Source organism: Cucurbita pepo, chromosome 3 (assembly GCF_057944985.1).
Source record: "Cucurbita pepo subsp. pepo isolate OVF chromosome 3, ASM5794498v1, whole genome shotgun sequence".
NCBI lineage: Eukaryota > Viridiplantae > Streptophyta > Magnoliopsida > Cucurbitales > Cucurbitaceae > Cucurbita > Cucurbita pepo.
Genome location: NC_141800.1, coordinates 329,412 through 341,914, shown reverse-complemented (window position 1 = coordinate 341,914; position 12,503 = coordinate 329,412). Strand labels below are relative to the sequence as shown.

The 12,503-nt window shown below is 35.9% G+C and overlaps 1 protein-coding gene and 1 long non-coding RNA gene across 3 annotated transcripts; one reads left to right on the top strand and one right to left on the bottom strand.

The window, feature by feature from the left end:
- Positions 1–1,825: 1,825 nt before the first annotated feature.
- Positions 1,826–2,954, bottom strand: LOC111791314 (uncharacterized). Its single transcript, XR_002814630.2, has 2 exons — positions 2,715–2,954; positions 1,826–2,641 (listed from the first exon to the last, which is right to left on the bottom strand). It is a non-coding gene; the product is annotated as an uncharacterized LOC111791314 (long non-coding RNA).
- Positions 2,955–7,991: 5,037 nt separating this feature from the next.
- On the top strand, positions 7,992–11,672 carry LOC111791200 (auxin transporter-like protein 2). Of its 2 annotated transcripts, XM_023672450.2 has the most exons (9): positions 7,992–8,470; positions 8,613–8,663; positions 8,833–9,031; positions 9,115–9,413; positions 9,503–9,686; positions 9,774–9,871; positions 9,951–10,158; positions 10,258–10,515; positions 11,193–11,672. In XM_023672450.2, exons 3-9 carry the CDS (start codon positions 8,864–8,866, stop codon positions 11,415–11,417), a joined length of 1,440 nt encoding a protein of 479 aa, XP_023528218.1. In that variant the 5' UTR covers positions 7,992–8,470; positions 8,613–8,663; positions 8,833–8,863; the 3' UTR covers positions 11,418–11,672. The 2 variants fall into 2 exon arrangements, with proteins under 2 accessions (XP_023528218.1, XP_023528219.1); XM_023672451.2 differs by lacking the exon at positions 8,613–8,663.
- Positions 11,673–12,503: the final 831 nt, after the last annotated feature.

The following is a 12,503-nucleotide window of genomic DNA, read 5'->3' as shown; positions in this document are numbered from 1 at the left end:
TGCTGATTTAATAATGTTTTTACAAGGTTTAATATTTTTGAGATATTAATGTTGGAGGTTTTCTAAGAAATGCTTCTTTCTCCTCTTCAATCTCTATTCTCCAACCGATGTAAGATCTTATCCTGAGCTTCTAAAAATGAAATCAAAATTGAAAAGAAAAAACAAAAGGGTTTTTTTCTTAATCCAAATAGTCTGTGAAGCTGGATGTTTTCTGCCCCAGATTGGTTGGTCTGTTTCAGCAATTGGTCGTGGAGGTTTGGCCGAAAAGATAGTTTTTTATGACCCGAAACCGAAAGGCACAAAGACAAAAAAAAAAAAAAAGGGGGAAGAAATGCAAAAAGAAAATTATATTAAAGAAAAAGGATACAATAGGGTGGCCAGCACGTGTAGAGATGATTAAAAGCTTTTCCCTTTATTTTCCTTTTTCCAACGAAAATCAACAAACTTTTAAATTTAAAATAAAATAATAAAAAAAAAAAGTCTGCCAACTTTGATGTGTTCATCCATAATTCAACAGTTTCGATGGCCGAGAAGAAGAAGAAGAAGAAAACAGCATTCTGTGCTTTCTTCTTCCATTCATTTGAAAAGGCAAAAAAAAAAAAAAAAAAAAAAAAAAAATCACGTGGGTTCAGACATTCTTAGTGCCCACTTTAGCTAAAAAAATGAAACATCAAAAGAAAAAAAATTGAATTAAAATGAATCATAAAGTCAAAAAGATACCCACAAATTCGGTGGTTCATGTTGATTTGAAGAGACAAGACCATTTTGATTATCCTTAACAATACATTAATTTACAGTTTTTTTGTTTAAATTGGTGTTCAAATTAATCTATAGTGGATGCTGAACTACCCCATGTCTGCTTCAGAATGATTGACATCCAAAAGCTTGTTTTTTTGGACCAATCTTTTCTACCTTTATCTCAAATCTAACCCCCAATAAACGAATCCAGTATCAATTAGAAACTTCAGTTTCTCTTTTTCTCCTTTGGAAATTGAAATCATATATGGAAGAGACTCGATCTTTAAGAACTTTTTCACTGAAATGAAAGGAGCTGAACTAACTAATATATTGAGCTGAACTAATCTAATGATGGAACTCAGGCAGCTATGGATTGGGTAAGAGGGAAGAGGGCCACGTGAAGAGAAGGTGATGTTCCACTCGAATGTCTGTCTTCAGATCAGATCCCCCTCCTAATTATTTGATTGAACACTCACTAGCTGGCTTTTAGTTCTGATACAGTTTAGCCATGGAAACCCCACCAAATTAATGCAGTACTGATTGATCTAAGGAAGAGTTTCTTCTTCTTCTTCTTCTTCTTCTTCTTCTTCTTCTTCCTTTTTCCCTTCCAACGATGCTGTACAGGTAATGGGGCAGGGGTAAGGTCATCAGAGTGGGCTCTCCCCTCTTGGCTAGGCAACATTTCAAACACTTGGCTGACAAGAATTGGCACCTACAGCATTTAACACCAGAGTGTGCATTTTCTTCGACGCCCCTATTGGGCATTGGACCCATTGGTTTAGTAAGAGATAATGGGTCCTTATCTTGTTTCCCCATTTTCATTCTCACATGACAGTGGCCTCTCCTACTTTGACTACAGAAGAAGCTCCAAATGAGGATTATAATTCCCTGTGGAGTAAGCATCTGGATCGATATCCCAACTATGTGTATGAACAGAGACGTGAGCACACACAGACTTGGGTTTGAAAGGGAGAAGGCAAGAGCTTTCGAAAGCCATATAAATCCAAAGAAAAATTCAAAACAGAGTCATTGAGATCATCATGACCCAACATATCAAACAGATGGCAGGTGGAAGACAATGACATGATTGATGGCAACAAGTTTCTTCGGTTTACTTTGGCCATTGAGTGTTTTGAGAAAATTCACTTAACAATTTTCTTCAATGGACAAGGATGTGCAACAAATTCTGGTCTAATTAGACAGGTAAGAGACAGATCATATTGCTATGGCAACTTGCAAGAACAAAGTGATAGAGAGAACCTAAATCACAATTCACAAAGCAGGCAGGCACCATCATCAACTCAATCAAAACCCAAGTCAATACTTTTCAACAAGATGCAGCACTGCACAATAATTAAGCATGATGCAAGTACTATCATCACAAAAATCAACTTAAGTTCAGCATGTTAGCCACATTATGAGTCCAATTATAATGATTAATTAATGTAAAACAAACACCAAATCTTTAACAAGAGAAACCAAATCATTAACCACTAACCACCTAATTTCAAGATCGCCCCTCGTCAGAATCTGACTAATCATCTCTGACAAATCTGTTTTCTAGCGACAAATAGTTGAAAGTTTTCATGTTTTTTCTCCTCGACATTTCATCAAACAGGTAGAGTGCATAAGACAATTGACGAACAGATGAAGCGATTTGCAGGGTGTCGGAGGGGGGTGACAGCCACTTTATCGGCGTGCATTAAGGTGAGCTCCTCCCTCCCCCGTCGATAAAAATTTAATCATGTGGCTAATAACATGCCCAGCCACGCCTTCCAATGGCCACCAGGCCGTTGCGCACATGACTATGTATGCATAAAGCTAGGCATCTGACATTACTTCCAATCAAACTCATGAATACCTTCTTTTTCAAAAGATTTTTAATCATTCTGTAGAATATAACCTATACCATACCGAAACTTTCTTTAATCTGAGTAAAAATTTAAAAAAGAATTGTTCAATCGTTGCTTACTCACATTGCACAAATCAATTGCGCAGGGGGCCATGTCTTCTACCGCTTTCGTCGCATTTAAGCCTCGTACATTGCACAAATCCCCTGTGGATGCTCATTCAATTTCATTTGAGATATGGCTTTTGAAACCCCGATTCTCCAAGTATTTACTGTTGCGTGATTTCAAATGCCTTTGACTTTTCCAACGTAATTCTTTAGTTTGACTTTTTATCGACCACAAATCTTCAATGTTCGGTTTTATTTTATCCTCAGACCAGGAAAAGACGTTAAATATATTTTTTCAATTAAATTAAATACCATAATTAAGGATTCGTCAGGTGAAAGATTGACTTTGAATTCATAATTGGTTTAATTAAACTAATCGTGGATTTGGATCTTAAATCTGCATCGCATTAATTATGAGAAATCATTTGAAAGCAACCAAAACCCATTTTTTAAAAATTGTAAATTTATATATTTAGACCAAATGTCGAGACATTTACACAAAGTCAATTTCTTTCTTTTATGATATCATTAACGCTCCTCCTTTACTCCATCCTTTCAAGCTTTTATTTTATTTTACATTATTAAGATTTACCCTACCATTAATGCTATTATTGGTATAATTTTACCATTTTACAATATTCACCGCCCAACTTGCGGTAATTCCATATTTGGTCACATCTTTCCACGAATTGATTGATGGGTTGTGGGTTTGTTGGGTGAAATTTAATGGCTTAATTAATTTGGGCATCCAATTCTTGTCAGTGTAGTTATGAGCAAGGAATTTCATGACGGCGACACTCTCGTTGGCAGCGCCACCGCAGACGGTGGAGGTAAAAATTATATTTTTACGGTATTATATACAATTTAAAGTAAAATAATTATATTATTAAATGAGTGATGAAGAAAAAGTGGGTATTATTGGACATGCGATGAGTATTAATGATGGTGAATTTAGATGAAAAGTCAATATTATAGGCTGCAAAAGTTTGCAACTTTTTTGAGTAGGAGCGATGCCTTCCCACGCATAAAATCCTCTCTTTTTAGTGTATATTTAAAAGAAGCACAAAAGGAATCCCTTTTTGGTTTTTTTCTCGTAACTTATCAAAATAGACCGAACCCACGAGATAAAGACACAAAATCAAACATTCCATTGAAAAAAAAATCATTATTACCATTGCTGAACTTAACACGAACCAAACAAACCAGATCGAGTAGCAGAATTTGCAATATACGATATGGTAGAGAATGGGCATGGCCATTCATTCATTCATTACAGGAGGAACATCATGATACTTGCCAATAATGAGCCAAGGCATTGAGGTGTGAGGGTATGAATTTTTGGACCCCTCAATGGTGAATGGCCCATAAATGTTTATAAATAAAGGAATCCATTCAAAGGTTGGTCAACTGCCATTTCCATCATAATACAAAATAAATAACATAAGGATTTCAAATCAAGTTAGGAATTTGTCTATTTGCATTGTTCTAGTACAACCTTATTGCTAACAACTTGTTGGAGGTAGATATTTTAATTAATTCATTATTTAAATCGTTAAAATTTTATTTATTCAAAATTTAAAGTATGAAGTTTCAAATCAGATCGAGAATTCGAGTCAGACATCCGTAACGTTCTAGCTGTCAAAGGTGAGAAACTTTTATTTGAAAGTTAAAATTAGTAAATTCGGAAGGGATATCAGGGGACCGAGGAGTTGAGGGTATGGGTCAAATAATGAAATGGGACCGTAAAGGAAGAGGGATAGTCCCTTTCGAGGGGTCCAAATGAACAATGCTTCTTCCGCTTATCGGAATTCAGTACCTTTATTTGTGGGGTCATTTTCACCCCCAATTATTGAACTACTTATTCACATATTCATCCTACTTTTATTTGAACCCTTACCATAATCTAATTAAACCCTTTTAATTCCATATTCTCTATAATCCGTAGGAGAGAATCTATTAAATATGCAATTTTATAAAAAAAAAAATGTATCATAATAACTGCAAGTTATAAATTATTCAATTTTTATATTAATTTATAGAGTGAAATTATTTTAAAAGTGTGAAGTCGAAATTGATAATAGGTCAAAACAGCAATACCTACTAACAGTAGACTTAAACGGTACAAATAACGATATCCAAACATTAAGTGATGTGCCAACAAGGATAATGACAGTAAACGAGGGTGACCAAGGAAAGATACATTATTAAATGTGGAAATTTATTTATTTATTTTGATGAATACTGTAACAACTAACTTCGTATTTGCTATAAATATCATCTCCACTGACAAACATTAAAATATAAGTACATTCAACAATCAAACGGGAAAAAAAATGTTTCTAGTCAAAGACGTGGAGCATGAGGAAACTTTCTTTTAGCAATTGACTTATTTATTTATTATTTTCGGTAATTATAGACGCACAGAAAGGAATCCTTATTAAAAAAAATATATATTTCATTGTTAAATTATAAATTTTATCTCATGGGTTATCAAACATTTAATTTTGTACCATGTTCGATATCCGATGTATTTTTAAATTTATTTATTAGACACAAAATTTAAAAATTTAAAATTTCATTAAAAAATCACTCTATATTAAAGTATTATTTAAGTTTTAATATATAAATGAATTTAATTATGGAAGCTTAGCAACATGTTAGCCTACAAATAAATCTTCATATGTTTTGTCTTTTTATCATTCAACCATAGAACATGATTTGACTCGAATATTAAATGTGAAATATAAATAAACTATACTTTTTTTAATAAGAAGAAAACCTGTCGATTTCTTTTAAAGATGAACATGTATAAATTATAGATATATAGACGTGATCTTAAACCTTGATCTTAGTCAAAATAATAATGATATGAATACAAATTTCAATATATGGAAGATTACATGGTTTAATTATATGAATATTGGAAGGATCTCATCCCATAAAAAAACATCGTGTCGTCCAAATCAGAGATTGAGACGGTAGAGAAAATAGAAGAATGATTGAAGGTTTTGGTCATGAATTGCATGATAAGAGGGGAAGGAACGTCCCCATGGCCAAATGTTGTTCGTTTATTCCCTTATTTAGTGGAGTTTGACTAAGAAACGAAAAATCTCCATATCTTCATTACCATGATTTAGAGGCTGACCATTTGATGCAATTTGGTGGTTTTAATTTGATGAGTATTGTGAATTATTTTCCGGGAAAGAGTGGGAAAATAGGTTTCTCGGGAACCAAACATACTAAGATGTCGGCGCCTGGCTTCTCAAGTTTCTATATGCTTTCGTCTCTTTATCTCTTTGGTAAAATACTTTTTTCTCTTTTATCTCATGTTAAAATTTTAAAGATTTAAATAAAAAAAAATAAAGGCGATAATAATAAACTGGATGGATATAAAGAAATCATAAATTCAATTATTTTATATGTAAATTACAAAATTAAGCTTTTTTTTTTTTTTTAATTTGATTAGAAATTTGTTTATGATATGGTACAAATGTAAGCTTTCTTAAATGGAGTTTTGTTAAGGAAAGTTATTAATGGGTCCATTTGCATTAAACAAGTGTATTAATTGATAACCCTTGATTAAAAGTGAAAAGCATGTACCAATCAAACCCACCTTTCCAAGTACACTCGCCCTAATCTCATCCAAGGGCATCTTCCGACCTTTAGGTTGGTGGGCGGGTCCCACCACCCAAATTTTTGTTATAAGCATCTACCAATTTTTTTTTTTTTTTTTTTTTTTTATTTTATTTTTTCCGATTAGAATTTCAACACCCAAATAAATAAATAAAAGGTTCATTTTCCCATACGACATGTCGTTTCCCTTCTAATTTAGTTGGATAAATGAAATTGAAATTTTATTATTGGGATTTGGGACCCACGTGAGACTCAATGATGGGACATACTCCCAACTTTGATCCTCCTAAAAGGCTTAAATCCTTCAATAATCATTGCTCTCCCACTATTAACACATGTTTAATACAAACTCAAATTTTACTTTAATTATAAATTTATCATCACTCATATTTTAACTATAATTAACTATATTATAATATCCATTATATATATTTTAAATTTTTAATGGAAAAATCAAATAAATTTAAGATTTTAACATCTGTCCGTGTCAAAAATTAGAAAATAATATTAAGGAAAAATAAAAGGAAAAGGAACATGTGAGATTATTGTAATTTACCTTTTTTTTTTTTTAATTTCATAAATTATTGAGTGGAGTCGCGACAATGGGCCCAGCCGTATATATAATGGAGCCGGCGGTAAATGGGGTTAGGGTTGCTTATGCGCGTGTATAGCTTTAGAAGCGTGGGAGCTTTTTGTGGCGGGGCCAACTACGGCTTGGCTCGGCTTTGCTTTGAGCCGATATTCGAATTATAAAAACAAATAAATATTTTGTCGCTGTGGCTATGATTTCAGAAATGGGCCTGGTTCAGAAACTGCCGGCTCATTCGGCGGTCTAGTCGATGGAAATGCATTCCTATCTTTTCTCTTCGCCTTCTTTTATAGCGCGTGGTCTTCAGTTTCCTGAAAAGTATTAAGGAAGGTGAACTCACGCGATTGTTTGAGAGTGGATTATGCTCTTTATGTTGGGTGGAGACGTAGGGTCGGGAGGAGATAACGGAAAATATTCCAACTAAATTGACCGTAATACAATTATACCAATACAACAAAGAAATTAATTACAAAGTAATGAAACTATGTAAATATTACAATTTCTTGCTCCTCTGAGTTTTTTTTTATAATTATAATTATAATTTTTTACATAAAAGTGAGGATTGAGATATGACCGAGGTTAGGGACAAGATTCTCTGTTGAAACATGAATGTTCCGTTCCATATCATATATACATTTCATAACTAATTGAAGTTACAGATGGTGTGTGACAACATTTAAAATTAAATTGGATTCCCTCCATTAAATATATGGTACAAAATTAAATTTAATAAACTTAACATATTCTATAAATCATATGATTTACCGGAAAGCTATTCAATGAACTTGCCATAATGCAGCTGGATAAACGAAAGTATATTAATAAATGAAAGTTTTGTTCCTAAGCATGTACGTTTCATTAATCTTGAAGGCGACGGCCTCAAATTTTATTTTATTTATTAAAAAAAAAAAAAAAGACATTATAAATAACCATCAATAAGGAATAATAAGGTAGGGATAGAAATATAATATAAATAATAAATATTTAAAAATGGAGTTATTTATTAATTTAAAGTTTTAAAAAATGAATTTATTTGGGGTATAAAAAAGAGGTTGGACCTTATCGATGAGAACAACGTCTAGATCGCTTTTGTTTACGAAATTCAGTTGCATTTAATCAAAAGAATCGAATCATCAAGTGGTTTACAAGCGAATTGGGCGTTTCGTCTCTCTCACTTTTCCCTCTGTTTCTCTCACTTCCATCGCTTTCTCTCTAAAACCCAAGCTTTAAACTTTTCCTCATTCCTCTGTTTTTTTATATATACAGAGCTACGAGTATCCTATATTTGAGCCCAGCTAAAAAGGGTCTTTTTCTTCTTCTTCTTCTTCAAACCTCATGAATCCAACAACCTCATCGATTCCTATTCGGTTTAGTTCTGCAGCTTTTCAGGCGTCTCGCCGTCTTTGAACTCTGAATTCGGCGGTGCCTCTGTTTTCCTCTCTTTTTTACTGCCATTTCTGGGGAATTTGGTGGCGCATTAAAGTTGGGGCTTTCATTCAGTCCAGCTACTTAATTTTCCTTCTTCACTCGGTGCATTTAAGACCCCTTTTCAGGTACTCACCTCTGCCATTTATACTCTCTTCCTCTCCTGGGTTTGGTTTTGTTCTTATTCAGTCAGAGACACTGAGAGCCAAACTAAAAGTTTGTTCTTCTAACCAAACAAGTCACTGAATTCTTAAACTTTTGTTCCTGAAGCCGATCTGGGTTTTCTTCATTCTTTCCACGAAAGAGACATTTCGAACTAAGGTAACTTGTTTAATTCTTTTCCCCCTTTTAAGTGAAGTACCTCAAAACTCTGTTTTTTTTTTTTTTTTTTTTTGTTCCTCCTATTTTCACTACAGATTTTAGCATCCCCCGATTTGGGGATTTCTTATATCACGTCGTTTTTGTCTCATTTACTGTCTTGTTTATCTAGGAATTTAGGTTTGTGAAAGAAACCAAAGACAATGTTGCCTCAGAAACTAGCAGAGGAAGCCATAGTCCCCAACTTGAACGAAACAGAGCATGAAGGCAAGGAAGAAGATAAAGAATCTCAGTCCATTTTCAGTGTCAAAAACCTTCTCTGGCATGGCGGTTCTTCCTGGGATGCCTGGTTCAGTTGCGCTTCTAATCAAGTAAAAAACAAAAAAGAAAACCATTTCTCAAATTCTTTCACTATTTTAAGGATATATTTAATCTGTTCTTTGGTTTTTTGCAGGTTGCGCAAGTTCTGTTAACACTGCCGTATTCCTTTTCCCAGCTGGGAATGCTTTCTGGGATATTGTTTCAGATTTTCTATGGAATAATGGGTAGCTGGACTGCTTATATAATCAGTGTTCTCTACATTGAATACAGAAGTAGGAAGGAGAAAGAGAACGTGAGCTTCAAAAACCATGTGATTCAGTGGTTTGAAGTGCTCGATGGCTTACTGGGTCCTTATTGGAAAGCCATCGGCCTTGCTTTCAACTGTACCTTCCTCTTGTTTGGATCGGTCATTCAGCTCATTGCTTGTGCAAGGTGACATTTTTTTGCCATTTTCTGTCATTTTTATGCTTAATTTCATCTGGGTTTGGTTTATTTTGAGGGTTTGAATTGGTTTTCAACAGTAATATTTATTACATCAATGACCATTTGGACAAGAGGACTTGGACTTATATTTTTGGAGCTTGTTGTGCTACAACCGTTTTCATTCCTTCTTTCCATAACTACCGGATGTGGTCGTTTTTGGGCCTTGGAATGACCACTTACACTGCCTGGTACATGGCCATCGCCGCCATTGTCCACGGCCAGGTAATTTCCCCGGCCACCCCTCCGCCGCCGTGGCTATCCTCTTGTTAATGGGAACTTAAATTTTTTTTTAATTTTTTGAAATTTTAGGTTGAGGGTGTCCAGCACTCTGGCCCAAAGAAATTGGTTCTGTACTTCACCGGCGCCACTAACATTCTTTACACATTTGGAGGCCATGCTGTGACTGTGTAAGTTTATTGGTTTCCTTTTCAATTGGGTTCTGCTCTGCAAGTCATGAAATTCGGCCTGAAAACGTTTATTTTTCAGTGAAATTATGCACGCCATGTGGAAGCCTCAGAAGTTCAAGTACATCTATTTGATGGCCACGTTGTATGTTTTCACCTTGACGCTTCCGTCGGCCTCCGCCGTGTATTGGGCCTTCGGCGACGAGCTTCTGAACCACTCCAACGCCTTTTCCCTCCTTCCGAAGTCCGGCTTCCGTGACGCCGCCGTCATCCTCATGCTCATCCACCAGGTAAAATTGGACTGCACGAAAGGTGTTTGTAAAAAGTCCCCTTTGAGAAAAAAAAGAAAAAATTGGTACAAATCTGACAGCGGGGGTTTATGGGTGCAGTTTATTACGTTCGGGTTCGCTTGTACGCCGTTGTACTTCGTTTGGGAGAAAGTGATTGGAATGCATGATACAAAGAGCATCTGTTTGAGGGCTGTTGCCAGATTACCAGTGGTGGTTCCGATTTGGTTTTTGGCCATTATTTTCCCTTTCTTTGGGCCAATTAACTCTGCCGTGGGAGCTTTGTTGGTGAGTTTCACAGTGTATATCATCCCTGCTCTGGCTCATATGCTCACCTACAGAAAGGCCTCTGCTCGACTGGTAAATTCCTTTCCCTTTTCCTTTTCCTTTTCCTTTTCCCTTTCCTTAATAAATGCTTTTCCCTTCTTCTTTTACCTTTGCATTCCAACCCCTCCAAATCCCACTATTTCTCTTTGCCCCCACACTTCAGCTACCTGCCATTTGCTTTTGCCCCCACTTCCTTTTTATTAAAGCTTCATATCATTCATATCCATCCCTCTAAAGGAGGGGTTTTTGTGAAATAAATCAAGAAATTGTTGTAGAAGTGAATTATTTTAAGACATGAAGGATGGAATTGCAAAAAATATAATTACTAGAGCTTGAATCTACATAGGATTAGACTATCAGCTAAACATTGGATCACGACATCATTGGTTTTGAACAAAATTTATGTTTTATTTAGTGTACTCTTGGTAACTTTTAATTGTAATTGTGTTGTTGAGGAAAGAGGGTGGTGGGATATGGAGTTATGAACTAAAGCATTTATGGGTTTGATATTGAAATGCTATCAGACAATTAAAATAGGTGACCGGTCGTTTTCTTATAGTTATTCAATGAGTTGGCCTCCTCTCTTCACTCACTCATCTTCCTGTCTGTAGGCCCCTTTTCTAGCACCCAATTTCAAGTCTTTGTCCCACTCTCAAAACATATCAATTATTAGTGAAGCTTAAACATTGGAAATTCCTCTTCCTTTGCAGAATGCGGCGGAGAAGCCTCCGTTCTTCATGCCGAGCTGGGTCGGAATGTACGCATTGAACACCTTTGTGGTGGCGTGGGTACTCGTGGTCGGGTTCGGGTTTGGAGGATGGGCTAGCATGACGAACTTCGTTAGGCAAGTCGACACGTTCGGACTCTTCGCCAAATGCTATCAATGCAAGCCTCCGCCCCCACCTGCTGCTGTGGCTGCCGCTCCCCATCACTGAACTCCAGCCTCCGCCGCCCGTCATCTCCTCCATATTTTGTATCATGCCCCTCTCCCTCTCTGAGTGTGTTAGATTTGTCTGTGATCTTCTTTCCCTAGTGTGCTGAATGGGTAATGATTCTCATCCAGTCAAAATCAATGGCTCAATTTAGTTAACTATATTATATTATATCATATTATATTATATATTATACTTGTAGCTTATTTAATATTTTATTTTTACCATTCCCATAAATTTAAGAACTAGCTTATCTCATTTCTCATGGGTCTCCCAACTGTACAAGTATATTAGAACATGGGCTGGTCTGAAGGGTATAAGTGGAAAATGAAATAAATAATCCATTTCACAATGGAAATTTATGTGCCAAGCTTTCACGTGGTTCACACGTGCCTATGCACATGCATCCCCTTATGATTAGGATATTTAATTTCTTTTGGGATCCAACAAACTTTGATTAGTAATGGCCACCACCGAAAGCTATTATTTTCTGTAGTCATAAGTGATTGGATTGTTTTCTTTTTGACCCGGCCCATCAATTCGGGTGGGCTAGGCTTACAAAGAAACATGGGCTGGACTCGGCCCATTTTTATCATGGGCTTATATTACATTAACGCCTTGTTCGTATCTTGGAGAAAATGGGCCGGGCCTGATTGCTTCCTGAATGGTCCCCTACAAAACCTCTTGGGCCGGCAAGCAATATTGGGCCGACACATTAGAATGGTCCCCTACAAAACCTCTTGGGCCGGCAAGCAATATTGGGCCGACACATTAGAATGGTCCCCTACAAAACCTCTTGGGCCGACACGTTAATCTTTAACAGATATATTAAAAAGAATGTTATGCTTTCTTACGCGATTTGTTAATCAGTGCTGATACGCTTTCGCCCTTTGACCACAATACTTTACTCTGCGTGCCACGTCATCGTGAAATACATAAGTCCTTGCCTTTTTATTTATTTATTTATATTATTTTTTACGTAGCTTCTTGACTCAGTAATGGCGTCCGCTTCTACCGTTCCACTTCCAATTCCTCCGTCGGTTTCTCGGCCTTTCTCCTTGCCGGCGTGAACTTCGTATTCTCGAGCAG

Coding starts and splice junctions, on each gene's coding strand:
- LOC111791200 (XM_023672451.2), top strand. CDS start 8,864: ATGTTGCCTCAGAAACTAGCAGAGGAAGCCATAGTCCCCAACTTGAAC. Junction 9,032..9,114: donor TCAGTTGCGCTTCTAATCAA/GTAAAAAACAAA, acceptor GGTTTTTTGCAG/GTTGCGCAAGTTCTGTTAAC. Junction 9,414..9,502: donor CAGCTCATTGCTTGTGCAAG/GTGACATTTTTT, acceptor GGTTTTCAACAG/TAATATTTATTACATCAATG.